Source organism: Xenia sp. Carnegie-2017, unplaced genomic scaffold (assembly GCF_021976095.1).
Source record: "Xenia sp. Carnegie-2017 unplaced genomic scaffold, XeniaSp_v1 HiC_scaffold_25, whole genome shotgun sequence".
NCBI lineage: Eukaryota > Metazoa > Cnidaria > Anthozoa > Malacalcyonacea > Xeniidae > Xenia > Xenia sp. Carnegie-2017.
The window spans coordinates 4,927,067-4,945,978 of record NW_025813488.1 but is presented as its reverse complement, the minus strand read 5'-3'; the positions used below and the strand labels follow the sequence as shown (position 1 = coordinate 4,945,978).

At 34.3% G+C, this 18,912-nt stretch overlaps 1 protein-coding gene across 2 annotated transcripts; it reads left to right on the top strand.

Moving 5' to 3' along the window:
* The first annotated feature begins 144 nt into the window (after positions 1-144).
* LOC124453004 (leucine-rich PPR motif-containing protein, mitochondrial-like) lies at positions 145-10,201 on the top strand. Of its 2 annotated transcripts, XM_047003678.1 has the most exons (34): positions 146-565; positions 1,098-1,223; positions 1,826-1,947; positions 2,090-2,148; positions 2,276-2,362; positions 2,428-2,466; positions 2,582-2,669; positions 2,745-2,849; positions 3,205-3,247; positions 3,408-3,559; positions 3,951-4,056; positions 4,228-4,265; positions 4,735-4,804; positions 4,872-4,929; positions 5,079-5,148; positions 5,477-5,570; positions 5,837-5,903; positions 6,164-6,191; positions 6,471-6,507; positions 6,614-6,705; positions 6,831-6,917; positions 7,002-7,067; positions 7,414-7,470; positions 7,583-7,678; positions 7,760-7,812; positions 8,049-8,129; positions 8,269-8,348; positions 8,511-8,603; positions 8,697-8,799; positions 8,915-9,048; positions 9,293-9,414; positions 9,548-9,616; positions 9,679-9,765; positions 9,883-10,201. In XM_047003678.1, the coding sequence occupies exons 1-33, from the start codon at positions 181-183 to the stop codon at positions 9,724-9,726; spliced, it is 2,955 nt and encodes a 984-aa protein (XP_046859634.1). In that variant the 5' UTR covers positions 146-180; the 3' UTR covers positions 9,727-9,765; positions 9,883-10,201. The 2 variants fall into 2 exon arrangements, with proteins under 2 accessions (XP_046859635.1, XP_046859634.1); XM_047003679.1 differs by lacking the exon at positions 9,883-10,201 and having other exon boundaries at positions 145-565; positions 9,679-9,767.
* Positions 10,202-18,912: the final 8,711 nt, after the last annotated feature.

Below are 18,912 nucleotides of genomic sequence, written 5' to 3'. Positions count from 1 at the left end.
AGAGTCTGCAGACCTAAGGAGCAATCTGGAGAGGGCACTAGCCCTTAGCTGCATTACTGCTAGTTATAATTGAACTTATTATTGCCACCAAGGTCTGCAAGATGCACGTGATATTAACTGGTTGAAATTTATTTTCCACGTGATGCGCAGACAAATACGTGCTGTCGGAGGATTTCCAATATGGCCGCTATAATTCGACAATGTTCAAGGGTCACGTTGCGAAGTTTGCACTCGTTTCCTCGTTTGTCACGGTCTTCTAACCAAGTGGTATTATCGCCATTGCTTAGAAATAGTGTTAAGATTGAATGGAGTTGTAATTTCAATGCTAAGTACTTGTGCAGTTTTACAAAACCGACTATCGATAATGCACAACTTAATGCCACTGCAAAAGAGGCAGGAGGAGAGAGCGGTTTAATAGAAATAGGTTCGTTGTCAAATGACAGCGATGACTCTGAATTGATCAGCAGCTCGTCCAATGATCTTTTTCGCATTTCCCAACGTCTTGGCTCTGTCAGACGCGAGGAAACACTTTTGGAAGCGTTTGAAGTCATAAAAGGAATTGAAAGTATGTTGAAGAAACTTTTCAACTTTGCTGCTCATTTTTTTATCCCTTTCTATTTTTTAAATAATTTTTTATCATTGCAAAATGTAAAATGGGAGCAGGTGGGGGTTAGGGTTTAGGTCAGACTGCCCAGCCAGGGTGCATTCTGTGTAAACTCCAAGCAGAAGGTTTCAAAATTTTTTCAGAAACATTTATATAAAATTGTTGCCAAATTGTTGAAGTTTCACACCAACACAACATAAGCCGAATTAAGAAATAATATAAACTGTGGTACGCTAACATCGAAGCAACAGGCAATGGTACGCCTTAACACCAAAACGATAATTTCTCCATGCTGGAGATCTCCAAACTTCTGTACACAGAATGTACCCTGGCTGCCCAGTGCAGTTTTGTAGCAGCAAACCCTCTAGACAGAGACCTGAAACTACGACCTTTTTGTGAACATAAGTATCAAATGAAAAGGCGTAGTAAAATTTTTATTGAATTTCTGTGTGATGAAATGTTTCACATAGCTGTTTTATGTCACTTCTTTTAGAAGAATATGTTCCAGCATTGTTGGTTTATCAGTTGATCAGAAATTGTGGAAAACAGCTGTTTACAAGTTTGCCAGAAAGAAGAACTCAACTTGTGAAGCAGTTTTGGTCTGAGCTTAAAGCTAAAGGTGTTGTCTAAATTTTAATATATTCCACTAGAGACTATGGAGACAGAGTTCAAAGGCATCTGATTATTAACCGATATTGTTGCACATTTTTTTCATGTTAAAATGTGTGATTCCTACATCTGAACATCACCAGTGGTTTTACACATCTGAAAGTCTACTATTACCAGTTACAAGCAACCATTAGGCACAATCTATATTGAGTGTTTTATTTTATGCTTAAGCCTCATGTTGTGTCTATCTAATGAGACAAATATGAGCACGTTTTAGATCAAGACTGTCATGTTTTGCTAAAGAAGTCCTTGAGAAACTCCAATATGGTGAAATTGGGGATGATGAAGAAACATTTGTTATGTACTGTCACTGATGAAAATGATATAAAGGATGATGTTTCTCATACAGATGAGACATGTCAAACGTTATTATCTCACAGTCCAAATTATTTACTTTACTCATTTTGTTGCATACATATGTTTGACATGCAAAGCATGACGTTTAAACCGTAGAACAATGTGAAACATATTTTTTGCTTAACAGTCACTTTCAAACGGTAATTGTAATGAAATGTTTTGTTTGCATTGTGTAACCATCAAAATTCATTTCAGGCATATCATTTGGTGTGAATCACTATAATGTGCTGTTATCTGTTCATTTACAAAATCATCATTCCTTTGATCCTTTGGAAATCTTGGAAGAAATGAAAGGCAGTGGTATTGAACCAAATCAGGTTTGTGAGAATTAGAGGAAAAAAACATAAAATGAGGATAGGGAATTGGTTTTTAACTTTAGTATAAATGGTAGAAGAAGTTAAAACAGTTTTCATGAAATAAATAAATAATGTTCAATAAACATTTTGGTTTCATTTTTAGCAAACTTTAGTACTCTTTATTCAAGCTTTTTGTGAAAATGGGGACATGGCTGGATCACTGTATGTTTATTGATTACTAACTCATTTAAGTAGCCATTATAGTTTTAATTGGAGATATGATGACATAAAGGAATTGAAGTTATCTCTTTTGTGAGGTTTATAGCAAATATAATATTTTTTCAACAAGGGAAATGCTTGGAATGATGAAGACATTGGGAGTACCTGTTACAGAGAAGGTTTATGCATCACTAATAACTGGATATGGTCGTAGTGGGTGTGTATAACATAGATATGTACCTCATTATAGAATTTCACCTAAAAGTAGTTATTGTCTTATAGGGACATGAATAGTGCTATGGGAATTATGACAACAATGAGGTAATAATTTTTTTTGTAATTGTATCAAGTTTGTTGTGATGTTAACTTTCTTTGCACATGCTTTATTTGTTGAAATAATGACCTGATTTCTGTTGTATTCTACCATTATTTACAGAGAGAATAATCTTGAACCAGGAATGGACACATACATGGCTTTGTTGATTGCATATAGCGAAACTGGTGATCTTGACAATGTGAAAAAAGTATGTACGCATGCATTCCCCACTTTCCTTCTAAATCCTTTCCCATTGTAATATATTGTATATTATTGAAATCAGGTCCTTGATGAGTTTATATCACTGAAAGGAATGTGTCCTGCTGGCATGTCTATTGCAATTATTGAAGCTTTAGCAAGGGCAGAACATTATTTGCTTATTCCTCAGGTATGTCCATAGTGTCTGTTTGTATGTCCATAGTGTTTGTTTGTATGTCCATAGTGTTTGTTTGTATGTCCATAGTGTTTGTTTGTATGTCCATAGTATTTGTTTGTATGTCCATAGTATTTGTTTGTATGTCCATAGTGTTTGTTTGTATGTCCAATGTGTTTGTTTGTGGTCATGTTATAAAATACATAGTTGACTATGAACATAATGTGCATAAATAAAATCAGTATTCATAGCTACATTATTTGTACGTAGTTTAGTTATGCATTATTGTTGAGAGTAAAGCCAGTGATGATTAAGTGTGTATTTCTTGTTTAAATAACTGTTTATTTATTTATATAAACACCATTTATAGATAATGAAAGAAATAAGTGTTAATCATTATGTCCTTAACAGTGGTAAGTGCTTACATAATATCATTTGAAAATTTTTTTTACATCCTTCTTGAACAGCAGTTTTTGTTGATTTTTTCTTTATAAATTATGTCACTGCAAGCTAGTTTTTGATTTGGTGGACATGGTTCTGTGAATGTACACTAAGCCATTTATAATTCGATAGAATTGGTCAATGTTATAAAAAACCTTATATCTCGTGGTCTCTATGAAAATGTGCTTGGTTTACTGAAAGCCATACCCAGGAATCAGGGGACAAACTCAGAATCATCAGTGCCTGAAGTGGAATTCATTAAGCAACTTGTTCTTTCTGTTGAGGTAAAATTTTATTAATAACATGAAGTATAATGCAATAGCCATTTCTATATGTATAATTTCAGTAAATTATATTATTCTTACATTCATGTAAAATTATTACCTGCCCATTGTAATCAGGTACCCAATATTCAGTTTTCTCTTCATTTACAAATTCTACATGTATCCAAAGCAACAGCGACACAACAGATATGCTATTTTTTCTCACTTTTGTTTGTTCATTTATGTATTATTTATTTGTGAAGCTTGAATTTTACTTTTCCAGCCTATCCATATGTTTGTCTAAGTTTATAGTCAGCTTGTCTACAAAGTTTTTGAAAACCATAATTTATGCAAATTATGTCAAATTATATCTCATTGCACAAAATTTATTTTAATGAACTTTACTCTTTAGGACCTCACAAAGTTGGTGTCATTACTGGAGAAAATTGATGAAGCAAAAATTGTTAAATCCCCATATGAAATGTCATTGAATTTTAGCTATGGCAAAAATGACAAAGGTTTTGTTGTTGTTAATTTCAAATAGTTAATTGATTTTCATATCTGTCTGTGTTGAATATTAAACCAACTTTTTTGTCTTGCTGATCTGGAAAAATCAAGACACAATGCCCTGTACAGTTGTTGTGTTCTTCGAAAAAGAAATATATTTATTTTCATTTGTGCCTTTTTAGCTTTGAGTTTGGCAATTATTGAAGCAATGACAAGAAAGGTGCGTACGTCTTCTATTAAAAGTTTGATGCTCTCTGTACGATATACGTACAGTTAAGTGACTTGAAATTTCCTTTAAGGCTTTTTTGTTGACAGTTATTATAGCATTTATGCTAGTGTACAAAGCACACGTCAAACTTTGCGATGAAAACATCTCAAATTTAAATGCTTGGTTGCTACTATATTGTCTAGTTTGTAATGTTTGGTACACATTATCTTTTTTGTCTATTTATTGTACAGGCAGAAAAGCTTGTCTCTGCCAGTGATGCATGTATTCCAATATCACAAATGTACGAGGGCAATGTCATTGTCATCACCTTGTCATCTTTTCCATATATTTTTCTATTCTTAATTTATATGAACAAGATGATTGCCTTCTGTGTTTTCTACCATATCTTTCTAATATTCTCGTAGTAATATTTTAGCGATTGCAACAAGTCCTGCTTATGATCTCTTACTCCATTTATCAGGGTTTGAAAATACGTCCTCATTATTTCTATCCAATGATGGTTGATGCAATAAAGAATGAAGATGGGAAAGGTTTTGTTTTTAGTCTTTTTTTTTCACTTGCTTTGACACTGTTTTGGATCATCTTTGCTATTTTTAGGTGCTATGGAAATACTTTCATTTGTAAGAATAAGAAATCTTCGATTGGACAACAAACTGTAAGTTTTTCTTTTCATCGCATTGTTTTAGATTTAATGACTGATAGAGATGTTAGATATACGGAAATGTTTCTGTTGTCGTGGCCAACGAGGCGTCGTATACGTATATGTTTTTTAAAATCATTTTCTTCCAATAAAAATGTTTCTAGGATTTACTACGCGAAGAAAGCCCTAAAATGGGAAGAAGGCGATGCAAGATCGATTTTGTCATCATTAAAGGTTGAGTTGATTTATTTTGGTTATGTATCTTTATGACGATGTTTTTTCATTGAAACATTGTCAGTTGTTTCTATGAAACTAGCAAAACGTGGGCTGCGTAATATAGAATAGACTGGTTTCTTTGTAATTCACTTTCATAAAATATTTGCATCATGTGTACTCCTTTGTAACATATTTTGGTGTAGACGATTTGCTTATACCTATGTATTGTTATGAGTAATCATTTATAAGATTGATATCAATGTCATCATTAATGTATTTGTAAGTGTTTTTTTTTTGTAGGTTTTTTATTCTTAAGCTGTTGTATTGTATTCATTTATACTTTTAGAGTTTTGGCGAAGAGCCACCATCCTACGAAAGCAAGTTAACTGCCCTATTATTATTGACAGATAGATTGGACCTTGATGAGATTAAAAAATTTAGTAAGTAATTTTAAAATGTGAATTGTAAACTAATTTTATTGGTATATTATATGTCTTTGATACAATTCTGAAATTGCTCTTGGAACTTCAAAAAAGTCAATTCCATATAAATGCTTTGCTCAATGCTTTTCAAGGTGGTAATAGATAAATATTTGGTTGAAGAGTTTTGCCTTAGCTTTATCTGTTTTTGTTTTATTAAAAAAAGCCATCAATGTTTTACTTTTTGTCTTGAGCAAATACCAATGAAATGTTTTCGTTATTTTCAGTCGAGTCAAGTGGTGATGTTGTTGAAAGCGATGATCTTATACCTTTCCTAGAACTTCTTATTAAAAGGTTTTCTTTTTCTTTCTTAAAGTTGAATAATAACTATGAAAGTAATTTGGTTATTGGTGAAGAATATCATTGTTTATGTATTCAGTTCACACAAAATTTTTACATATTTTGAATGTTTTCCTTTGGAATCGGTTGTGAGAACTGTTACGTGTTAAGCTTAGTTTGTCGCGTATTTAAACATGCTTTGTTGAACGTTGCACATTAAATCATACATTTTAATATGAAATCACTTTACAAAATGCTTGTGCCTTCATTTCTAGAGACAATAGAATCAAAGATGCTGTAGAGGTTTGTAGAGTTACAGCTCAAAAACATTTTTTCACTAGGCATGCACTTCACAATGACAACTCAGTGAATAAAATCAAAGCATTTCTTGCTTTAAATTCCAACAATACTCTGGTGTATATACTTGTTAATATGTCAACTATAATTTTATCTGCTAAACTGCACTTAAAGATTTCCTACACAATTTTTTTTTAATATTTTCAAGCTTGTGATCGTTATCATTTGAGAAAATTGCAATATTCGAGGAAAAATTTTAAATATTTACTACTCCCTTTGTTTCAGGTGATTTTGTTTGCCGAGAAAAAGAGTTTAGATGTTGGTGAGTATCAATCAGCTGCGCTTTTTTGCCTCTTATAGCAAACAAATATGTTTTCTGTTGTAATCTAACAGTGTCTAATCATTTAATACATTGTGATGATTTCCAGAAAAATGTGTTTTCACATTAATTGGTCGCATTTCGCGAACGAAGAACTCATCTGCAAAACTGGTTGAATTTATTGAAGTTTTGTTTAAGAAGGTATGTATGTATCTTCTTCGTTATGTAAGAACACGGTTTCGTGTATTTAAGCTTTAATATTGTGTGTATGTGTATGTGCCATATAAGAGCACTCAGATGTACTCATTTATATACTTGGTGTTCAGTTACCAAATATACAAGCTAGCGGCAAGCTCTTTTCTCGTGTCTTGTCCGCTTTGGGAACAGATGATACTACGGATGTGTTTTTTGAGGTATATTGATGCATCTTCTTGACACTTAGCTACTATTTAATATGTTTTATATTTTTCTTACTTATACTATTTTTGTTCCAACAGTTTCTGAGAATTATGAAACGGAATAACGTGGAACCTGATGTAAATACCTATCGCGCAATACTCCAAGTTAGTATAAATATTGTTAGCGTTGTCCACTCTATTAGCTACGTAAAAAGGAGACGGGCTATAAGAGTTTTAAAGTTATTGCAATTAATTTGAGCATAGCTGTATATGAATCGCGTTTCATCATCAAGTCACGTATAATAACCTTGAATCCACCAGGAGTTCAGGCCCTAGACGTTAGAGTTTTTTGGTTTTTAAGGTTTTAGCATTCATTCACTTCTGATGAGGAGACTATAGATTTAAGTTAAAAGTTTTTAGAATTACATCATGAAATACTCTAGGAAAAAGAAATAAAACTTCATTGAAATCAAAGTTTGAATTGAATTTATTGCACTTTCTATTTTGCAAGAAAGCGTCTAACATGGGCAGAAAAGAAGCTGCTGAGTTTGCTTTTAATAAAGTCAACGTAAGTACATAAAAAATATTAAATATTAACTTCTATATTCCTTTACTATGTCTTTCTCAAGTTCTCTAGGTGTTGCAGGGATACTTATGGATGCTTCCTTTTTTCAATGTAGGAGTCTTTCCCCAATGATCCCAAGGCGTACTCGTATCTTCTTTTAGCACACGCTAAAAATAATGTTGGGAATCTTGGCTTTACGACTGATCACGATGTGAGATGCTGTTTTCTTCAATTATGCTTATTATGGCGATTCGCTGTGTAACAAGCTGTGTATCTATTTTTTCTTTGGTAGAACCGAACGAAGATTACTTCAATATTTAGAGACATGGTTGAAAAAGGGTTAAAGTACGTATTTACATATGATTTAATGTTTGTCTTTCGTAATCCGATATTGTATAAGTTGTGTATAGCTATACGTAACTCAGTTGTTGCAATATTATAATAATAACTGCAAGTTTTTTCCATGCATATACCATATACTTACTGCGTTTTCACTAGACTTAAGCTGCTGTTGAAACCATTCCTTTTCTCTTTCCTCAAATTTTATAAATTTTTGTAAAGTATTGAATTTTTATTTTTAGGCCTTTTGATGTAGCCATATCTCATGCAATTATTGCTTATGTCGTCACAGGAAACATTGAAATGGCAGATACAACCAAAGAGTTAGTAATATTGTTTCTGTGGAAATCTTTAGACTGGCTGTTTTGTATATTTGTCTTGATTTTTGTTCTCATTTTTATTACATAGAGTTGTGCATTGCTTACTTCATGTGTAAATTGAAAATTGTTAATTATTTTTTAGAAAGTATGGCGCTGGAAGTAGAGCAAATGTTGTTTACTCACAATATTTGAGATATTATTCTAAGAAAGGAGATGTTCAAAGTTCGTATGACTGGACACTTTTTACTCTTATCGTTGTTAAGAGGACGAACCCTTTCAACTTATTAACAAGCAAACACTTATACTTCATCACTTTTTTTTGTTTTGCTTTTCTCTTCAATGAAAAGTGAAATCGTCCACGATGTAATTTAATTTTTCTTGTAGATTGTGAGAGAATTATATCTGAGATGAAAGAAATGAACTGCGAAATTACTTCCTATACTTATCACTTCTTGTTGCAGGCTTATCGTAAACACGGTCAGTTAAATAATCCATTGTTGAATGTTGTTGAAAAATATTTATGGTAGTTGTGAAATTATTCTGATTGTTATGCTTATCTTCAATTCTTAGGTAATGTCGAAAAAATTAAGACACTTGTTGCAGAGATGAAATCCAAGAACATGGAGAATATTTTCATGAATTACAGCGAGCTCATGATGACACAGTTAAAATGGTATTTAAAGAAATTTCAAGAGAATGCAGTTGTTTTGGTTTTGCAAATACAAAAAATAATGTTTGGAGGAGGCAAAGATATTTTTTTTTCGTTTTTTTTTCTTTTTATGTTATAGTAAAGACATCGAAGGTGCTTGGGAAATATATAAAAATGAATGCCAATCAATTGGGAGGTTTCCAAGCGACTCATGTTGTGTCCATCTTATGAGAGATCTAGGTTCCATTCAAGATGTACCAAAATTGGAGGAGTGTAAGTTTCCACTTGATTGTGGCGACGTGATATGATTCTCAAATTATGTCATTTTATTTCATTCACTTTAATTGAACAAAAGGAATCAACTGTTTGTCGATTTTTATGTACGCATTTACTGGCAATAATCATATCAACCATGACTTTATGTATTATATAGTTTAAAGCGACGTTGATGTGTGATGATGTAGTTTTAATGGTTATTACATCATCATTCTTATTGGGTATTTAATACTTGTTTCAGTTTCGAAAGATATAACGCAATCGAAAACGTTAACTGAAGTTACCAAAAATAAAATGAGACATGGTTTAGTCTTGGCATTTTTGGAAGCTAATGCAAAATATAAAGCAAAAGAGATTGTCGATGTATGTATTGTTTTATGTAATTTAATTCAGCATTTCAACTTGTGATCATCTATGATCATCTCTATATAATTAAAATTTTTATTGTTTTCTTTTATTAATACGTAATAAGATCATTTGTATCATATTTTTTTAGATAGAAGGATTTAATAATGATTACGAGCATTACAAATCTGTTGGAAGGAATGCAGCTGCACTTGGCCAGGTGAATTGTCGTCGATTTTCACTCGTGAAATTTTAATTTTTTAACATATCTTTTCATTCCAGGTGGAATTACTTCGAAATTTAATGTCCTTCTTGAAGAAGAAAAGTTGAAGCCGAGTGTATTGTATGAACCTTTGTTATATGCTTATGGTTAGTTTAGAACTAAACTGTGCATTGAATTTTTCATTTTCTCTACATTTCATCTGTCATTAAAATGTAGTACAAAAGCACATTAAAATTATACTGACTGCTTTCTTCTCATTTTAGGTAAAAATAATGACATGAAGGGTGCATTTGCGTTAAGAGATGAGATCATTGCTAAAGGAGAGACACAGACTAAATTGTTTATGAAAATATTTCAAAGGTTGTTAGATGAATGGGAGAAAGACGTTGGCGACAAAGCAACAAGTGAATAAGGATATTCTTTGTTGGCTGTGAAATAAGCACAGAATAGTCGCAAGCAACATTATGTTCTCGCGTCGCTTTTTGATTGGCTTAAAACCAATATTAAATATAGCAATTCGTAACATACTGATATTAGGTATGGTCGAGAAGTGTTTTATGATTTTAAGTCCTGTTAAAGCAAGTTTCTCGTTTTTGTTAATATTTTAATGATGTGGCATGAAGTTGAAAGATTTTGCGAGTTTAAGTGTTTTGGATCACTTCAGGAAACTCTACCTTTTTTATGCGCATTGTCAGCTGCATGAACATAATGCATAATTCATTGTAGATACCGCTACAAAACTGCAAAACTTTGAAGTTGAGCACTCATTACCAAATGTAATTGCAGTTTGTCACATTTTTGGTTGGTTGGTCACATCTATGTTGGTACAACTTTCACTGTGCGATTAACCATGACTGTGATGATGAATAATAACGATACATGGTGGTCACATTACAATTATAGTGGTTGTTAAAAAAACTTGTTAAGCATGAAGCATGATAATGTAAATAGGGTGTGATTTCCAAGGAGCCAGCAAGACTAGTGTGAAAATCATTCATAAAATCTGCGATGGTTTTATGTAGTTGTCATTGGTTGGTATGACAGTGTATGTATTGACTTTTGTCCTTGAAGATGAGCGCCTTAAGCAGGAAGTAGAATTTCGTGTGGAATTAGTTTTTGCTAACTAAGGGAGTAAATGTGAAAGATAATATTTCACAGAATTTTTTTTACTGTGGTCGCTTTTTATGTGTTGCCATAAATTTTCTAAGGCAATTGAGAACATTTGAATGATTTTATGAACTACTTTGTTTTAAGTAACGTGGCCAGCCTGTAAGTTTTAGTATTGCTACATTTTTTGACACGTAATTCATTTCTTTAGAAATCTGTTGATTTTTAACAAGCAAATAAATAGAAATAAGAGAGCAGGTACTCCACTTATGGTTATAGTCAGAAGATCCATTCGAGCGAGATTTATCTACATACATCCCTTGATCTTAGAGCTACAGGTCATCAATATGCAAATTACATTGGAATTCTTATAAGCCCAATAAAAAATCAATAGTCTCTGCTTAATCTTTAACTAGTTTATTTACTTGTGATGAAAACGGAAAAACTTTTTTCTCTTTTAAATACCTTCATTTAAAAGAAATGTGGGGGGAAAAGCACAGATTACCTTCTTACTCAGCTGGGATAAAATATAGCTCACATTTTAGCCAATCAGAGTTCGAAAAAGTGTAACCAATAATTCCCTAAGCTCGTCCAAATCAGCCAATCACATCAGTCCACCAAATGATCTTAAGACACGTCAATCACTTATCACACAACTAGACGCCCCAAGACTCCAAAGTGAAAGGTAGGTTTCTAAAATTTTGATTAATTATTTAAAAGAATACTTCAAATGTCTATAAATTCGATGACAAAAGCTTGTTTGATGTATATAGTTACGTATTGTTTTACTAGTAAAGCTTTTCGTCGGTTATTTTTGTGCAATTCGGCGTTCAACCGTGTGTCTTCAACGGTGTGTTTGCTTTGCACGAGGACCTTGTCAGTATAAAAACGACAAGTTTTGTATGTTTTAATGTATTTCTTTCAACTCTACTTTGGTGTATTGCCTACAGCTAGTGTCTGGAATGTTTCGAAGAGAAAATTTCTTAAACATTTTTACTTTTAGCGAGGATTTTTGTATCGATATGTTTTCAACAACGAACTTGCGCGACCGACATCTTTCTCGTTTCAACGCAAAATATGAATAAAATTCTCGGTGAAAAGTGACAGTATGGCAAAATGAGAGATAAGCAGAGTATTTCTTACTCCTTGGGTAGATCTGTGTATGCAAAAAGTCTTCTTTTGAGCAAAAATTTTGAAGATATTTGAAAAATATGAAAAAGTTGGTTCATGTTGAACGTTGGACTTCAATTAAATTGGCGCCTTTTTTGTTCCGCGTGAAAATGAAGAAACTGGGTACAAATTATGCAAAACTAACCAACTTGACTATATAAAACAAATTTTTTAACTAATGGATGAATTTGAAAATTTAAACGTTGAAGAGTACTAACGGCTGCATGCTCTACAATTGAGTAAATTTGAATGATAGCAATTTCAGTAAACGAGAAAATTTTTAATCAAACACCGATAAATTTTTGTACTTAATATTGGCTATGATACTTGAGTACAATTTAGAAAAGTTATCATTGAAAAGTTATTGATTATTTTTAGAGCATTTTGTTAATAACACGTGTTTCGATTCTATAGGAAAAGATGCTAATTTTGTGTCGCAATTTACGTATATGAATGCCACCAAGTCGTGTCCCAAAGTAGAACTTTGAGAAAAAATAAAAGGAATAAAACTGAAAACAAGCAACGGTAGGAAACTCAAAATAATCACCTTAAAACTTTCATTGACTGCCTAATTTGTTTTAGAGCTTTTTATTTTATGTCCTTATCAATACACAATGAAAAAACTCTTAAAAATTCTTATTTTGATATTGTGCAACGTCAAAGGGGTGAAAACACAGAAACTCATAATGTTTAATTTGAATTGATAGGATACTCAAATAAAAGACTATCCGACTGAGAATATTTTTAGGGATTTACTTGTGCACACATACAAATTTTTTTTGCATTAAAAAATTTGTCTTGATATTTTTTTATTATACAGTTATTGTTTTCATATTTTGCTGCAAATACATGAGTGCCATTTTAAAAAAAAGCAGCTTTATAAGTTTAGGTTAAGAATGATTGGATAACAAGTCAAAACTATTGTGAACGATTGAACGATCTATCGATCATTGAATGGAATATCAATTAAATGATAAGGAAGTGAAATCTATAAGACATCAATAAGTCTATACGACTTCCTTTTATAAGATGGAAACACTTTAAAGTGAAAGAACCAAATAATTCATGAACCAAATATAAATAATATACTTGTCCATGCACTGGCTGCTTGAAGTTCTCATTTGTCTTCTATTTTGATTAAATAAATAAGTCAAAACAAATGTTGTGAAAGATCTATCTGATTCAATGGCATATAATTATATAAAGAAGTCTATATGACTTCCTTCTTTGAAAATATGAAATATCTATCATGAAAGTTAAATCGCGGAAATGTAGTTTATTTTAAAACGAACAAATGCTGTTAGTTTATACTATTAGACAATAAGTCAAATAATAAAATGATCGATTGATTTCATATATTTGAAATTGACTTTCAAAAGAAAATAAACAAGTCTATACGAGAAATTTATAAGATATAAAAGAAACACTTCAGTAGAAGAAATCTATACATGAAGCAAAAGTAAATGTCACACTTGTCTATACATCAGCAACTTGAAGTCTTCATTTGCCAACTATTCTTTTATCAATTAGACAATTAAGTAAAACATAATGTTGTAAATAAACTCCAAGAACTAGAGTAAAATGGCTGCAAGTCGTCTAGAGCAGTGACGAAAGCCACACAGGAGCTTACATTATTTGGAAAAAATCAATTCAAGAACCACAATTTAAGTTGTGGACAAGAACAAATAAACTGTAAACTTATTTAGTTGAGTAGATCGAGTAGATAGAGAGTGTTGAAAGAGTTAGAGTTTGTACAAGGAAGATTTATGAAACTTTTATGATCCTATAATGGCAGTACATGCAGCATTTTCTTTTTTTGGAATGGCACAAGGGCTGCACCTTTCGTTGTTTGCGAGGTTCATCAACTTCTACAAGTCCAATTGCTTCTATTGCTGAAGCACTTCCATTCTTTCATGCGCAGCGTCTTCCGTTGTTGAGGCACTTCGTCAATTTCTGCATGCGCAGCGTCTTTCGTTGTTGAGGCACTTCGTCAATTCCATCATGCGCAGCGTCTTTCGTTGTTGAGGCACTTCGTCAATTTCTGCATGCGCGGCGTCTTTCGTTGTTGAGGCACTTCGTCAATTCTGCATGCGCAGCGTCTTCGTTGTTGAGGCACTTCGTCAATTTCTGCATGCGCAGCGTCTTTCGTTGTTGAGGCACTTCGTCAATTCCTGCATGCGCAGCGTCTTTGTTGTTGAGGCACTTCGTCAATTTCTGCATGCGCAGCGTCTTTCGTTGTTGAGGCACTTCGTCAATTTCTGCATGCGCAGCGTCTTTGTTGTTGAGGCACTTCGTCAATTCCTCATGCGCAGCGTCTTTGTTGTTGAGGCACTTCGTCAATTTCTGCACGAGCAGCGTCTTCCGTTGTTGAGGCACTTCGTCAATTTCTGCGCATGAGGCACTTCGCAGCGTCTTTCGTTGTTGAGGCACTTCGTCAATTTCTGCATGCGCAGCGTCTTTCGTTGTTGAGGCACTTCGTCAATTTCTGCATGCGCGCGTCTTTCGTTGTTGAGGCACTTCGTCAATTTCTGCATGCGCAGCGTCTTTCGTTGTTGAGGCACTTCGTCAATTTCTGCATGCGCGGCGTCTTCGTTGTTGAGGCACTTCGTCAATTTCTGCATGCGCAGCGTCTTTCGTTGTTGAGGCACTTCGTCAATTTCTGCATGCGCAGCGTCTTTCGTTGTTGAGGCACTTCGTCAATTTCTGCATGCGCAGCGTCTTTCGTTGTTGAGGCACTTCGTCAATTTCTGCATGCGCAGCGTCTTTCGTTGTTGAGGCACTTCGTCAATTTCTGCATGCGCAGCGTCTTTCGTTGTTGAGGCACTTCGTCAATTTCTGCATGCGCAGCGTCTTTCGTTGTTGAGGCACTTCGTCAATTTCTGCATGCGCAGCGTCTTTCGTTGTTGAGGCACTTCGTCAATTCCTGCACGAGCAGCGTCTTCTGTTGTTGAGGCACTTCGTCAATTTCTGCATGCGCAGCGTCTTTCGTTGTTGAGGCACTTCGTCAATTTCTGCATGCGCAGCGTCTTTCGTTGTTGAGGCACTTCGTCAATTTCTGCATGCGCAGCGTCTTTCGTTGTTGAGGCACTTCGTCAATTGCTGCATGCGCAGCGTCTTTCGTTGTTGAGGCACTTCGTCAATTTCTGCATGCGCGGCGTCTTTCGTTGTTGAGGCACTTCGTCAATTTCTGCATGCGCAGCGTCTTTCGTTGTTGAGGCACTTCGTCAATTTCTGCATGCGCAGCGTCTTTCGTTGTTGAGGCACTTCGTCAATTTCTGCATGCGCAGCGTCTTTCGTTGTTGAGGCACTTCGTCAATTCCTGCACGAGCAGCGTCTTCCGTTGTTGAGGCACTTCTTCAATGTTGTTGAGGCACTTGCATGAGCAGCGTCTTCCGTTGTTGAGGCACTTCGTCAATTCCTGCATGAGCAGCGTCTTCCGTTGTTGAGGCACTTCGTCAATTTCTGCATGCGCAGCGTCTTTCGTTGTTGAGGCACTTCGTCAATTTCTGCATGAGCAGCGTCTTCCGTTGTTGAGGCACTTCGTCAATTTCTGCATGCGCAGCGTCTTTCGTTGTTGAGGCACTTCGTCAATTTCTGCATGCGCAGCGTCTTTCGTTGTTGAGGCACTTCGTTAATTCCTGCAAACACAGCGTCTTCCATTGTTTGGGCACTTTTGTTGTATGGGTCGATGACCAATTGAGTGATCAGAAATTCCGTAGTTTGAGTTCTTCAGAGTCATGTCAAGTGCAGCATTTTTTCTTTTTTTGGAAATGTCATGAAAGCTTAGAGGTGTTAGATAGATTCATTTAGATCAGATAGAAAAATATTAAGAAAAAAAGAAAGAAGGAACTCAAAGAGGCAAAGATGACTGCTATTTTTTTAAAAAAAGTTAAGTTGTAATAGTGCAAGAAAAAAGATGAAAAAGCAACCTAGTGACGAAAATAAGATGAAAGAGTTTAAGTTAAAAATGACAAGAAAAGCTTCTGACAAAAAATAAGATGAAATAATAGCAAGAAAAAAATTATTGCAATTTTGTGAAGACAAATCAGGTGATATGTTTGTAAGATAAAGATGACATAGCAATCTTGTGAAGAGAAATAGACAAAATGAGGAATGAAAAAGATTTCATGAACTCTAAAACTATATTTGTAAATACATTGCCTGACATTTTAGCCCATGTATGACTTTTAAAGACTTCTTGCGGCAGGTGTAATCTTTTCTTACATGTTGCTTTCGGTTTATGGGTTGCATTGTCTAGTGTGAAAGACACTCAATTGTCTCGTATAACTTACCTCAACTCAATAAGCTATTGCATGAGCAGCTTAAGCCAGACTAAGATATAAATAACATACACCCATTGAAAAGTTCTGTGTTCCGTTGTTTTTGACTTGCACGTGATTTTCGACCAAGTGTGCATAAGTAAATCTTTAGAGATGCTCTTGTTAGAACAAGATGAAGAATGGATAACAGGTAAGAAAAGAATTGGATTTTGCACGGACATTGAAATATAAACTTACTTGGTACTGTGCCACCTTAATTTCAGCAAAAAGCATTTATTTGCCATCCTGAAGATATAAATATGAAAGACAATTATGGTGATAACATTGTGTGGACAGTGGCGTAGCTAGCCCGCAAGTTTGGTCCTCTATGTTGATTTTTCTGTGTTCACTCACTATAATAACAACAGATTTCTAAAGAAATGAATAATGTTAATGATATAAATTTACAAAGCAAGACCAAAACTTGCTTTGCCACTGTGTGTTGAAGTTTTAAGCAAAGCTATGCTGAACTATTGACTCAATATGGAAAAATCATCCATCTAAATACCACTGTCCATAACATATATTTTTATGTGGTTGTAGATGTGTTTTGATCTGTTCGCTATTAAACAGGTGGTCGTTTAAAGAGGATGGATGTAATGATGTAATAATGATTAATGATTTTTATTTTCAGAAATTTTTCTGCTAAAATTGAACCATTTCACCAGTGCTGAACGTTAAGGAGAGGAAGTTGGTTGCTGATAACGGTGAATCTACAGGTATTCAGGTTTTCTTGGATGACTAGGCAACCATATCGTCGGATAATAGAAATAGCTCAACATTTAGCTTTAAGAGTTTCTTGAAAACATTTTGAAATATTGCTTCTTGGGTGTTTTTATCTTAATGTCTTCAAGATTTGAAAGCCCATTTTGACATACGATTACTTAAAGTTTCGAAAAAAAGAATGGACAATCTTAATGGAATTTATCATTTCAAATAGAATTTATCAAGGGGGGCTGTCGTGGATTACATTTTGATTATCCTGGATTTTTTCAAACGAATCTTGGGTTGAGGATTATGTTGATCTACGAATAAAGACTGACGCAACGACGCTTGCTTAACATTCAGAAAACTTATCAAACATTAGTTTCACATCAAAATCAATTTCTGACTGTGCCATACGAACATGGTTCTCCCAACAATGAATGAAGACTTGCGTAAAGTTGTATATGGACACCAAAATAATCAGCTCAATTAATCCCAAGACTACGTGTAAAATAAAGATTTTCCACGGAGCAAGAGAGTAAGATTTTCCACGTAGTAAGAGAATAAAGATTTTCCACGCCTAAGAGAATAACGATTTTCCAAGTTAACAAGAGAAAGGAAAGTGAGTATTTGGTACTTTTGCATTCGATTTACTAATTGAGGTGCCTGAACTTTTGTTTTGTTAGAAAGAGTAATAATATTCTAATATTTTAAAATATTTTGGCGTACGTTTCATCCTATTTGAACAAGCCACCTTATACACAACGCTCCTTAAAGTTTTGAAGAAGCAGTCCACCTTTCCGACGGTAGACACGCGTGTAAAAATACGAGATCAAATTACAAAATTCGGACAATCAAATGGTCGGACATTGTATCGTTTATGTGGAATAGTGGCAATAAAATGGCTAGGAGATACTTTTGAGTTTGGGGCATTTGTGAATCTGATTCTAGTGATTCAGAACGATTATTTATAAACGCAGAAGGCATAACAGTAAGTAATAACCCTTTTGAGTTAGAAAAAAGCATAAAGATCGAAGGAAAGCTTTAATACTGGCCATGTTGTCGCGCTATTGACTTTTTGCAAAATTACTCGAGAAGTGAAGTTACTTTCTAGATTGAATTATGAAAATGTTGTAAGGTAAAAAGAAATCACCCCGAGATCACCTGCGATAGGCTTTGCTCGGGGTACGCAGGGAGAGTGCGGTCCCCACCGAAGTGTGGGCCCTAAGCCACCGTATACTATATCGCACCCAGCTTCCACTGCTAGTTGACATCTATTACTCCTAATATTGTCTTTATATATATATATACAAAAATTCAAAGGCTTACGAAAGTTGTGGTATTGTTAAAGTCACTACTGCGCATGCTCAGATGATTTCTTTGATAATTTGCGACTAAGTAAGCTAATTGCCTCAAATGTAATGCTAGTACATATAGTTAGCCGTTTCCATGACTATGAACAATTAGTTAAATAGACTGCGCATGCTCTAGCGCAGGCACAGATGATTTCTCTATTAAATTGTTTCTAAGCATGCTATTAACTTCAAAATTGGTGCTAGGTGATGCAGTTGGTAGTTGCCATAACCATGAGCTTGGGCGGCTGGTCAAGTTAATGCGCATGCTCAAGCAGACTTCGCATGTGCAGATTATTTATCTGAAAATCTGTGACTGAACGAGCTATTTGCTCCATAGTACATCCAGTTGGTCGTTGCTATGACCATGAACTTAGAGACTTGGTGGAGTAAACTACGCATGCTCATATTAATTCTCAATTAATTTGCGACGGCTGAAATCGGAGCATGTATATGCGCATAGCGAATTTTCAATCATATATTTTTGGCATGCTGTTTATCTTCTTTTGGTTGTTTTGACAAATGCAAATGAAACTCATCAACACTTTGGTTCGGCACTCGTAATATCCGCGACAACGTTAGAAATGTTTTTATTTTTCTCTACAACTTTGTATCTGCATATATATTGCATGTCATATCC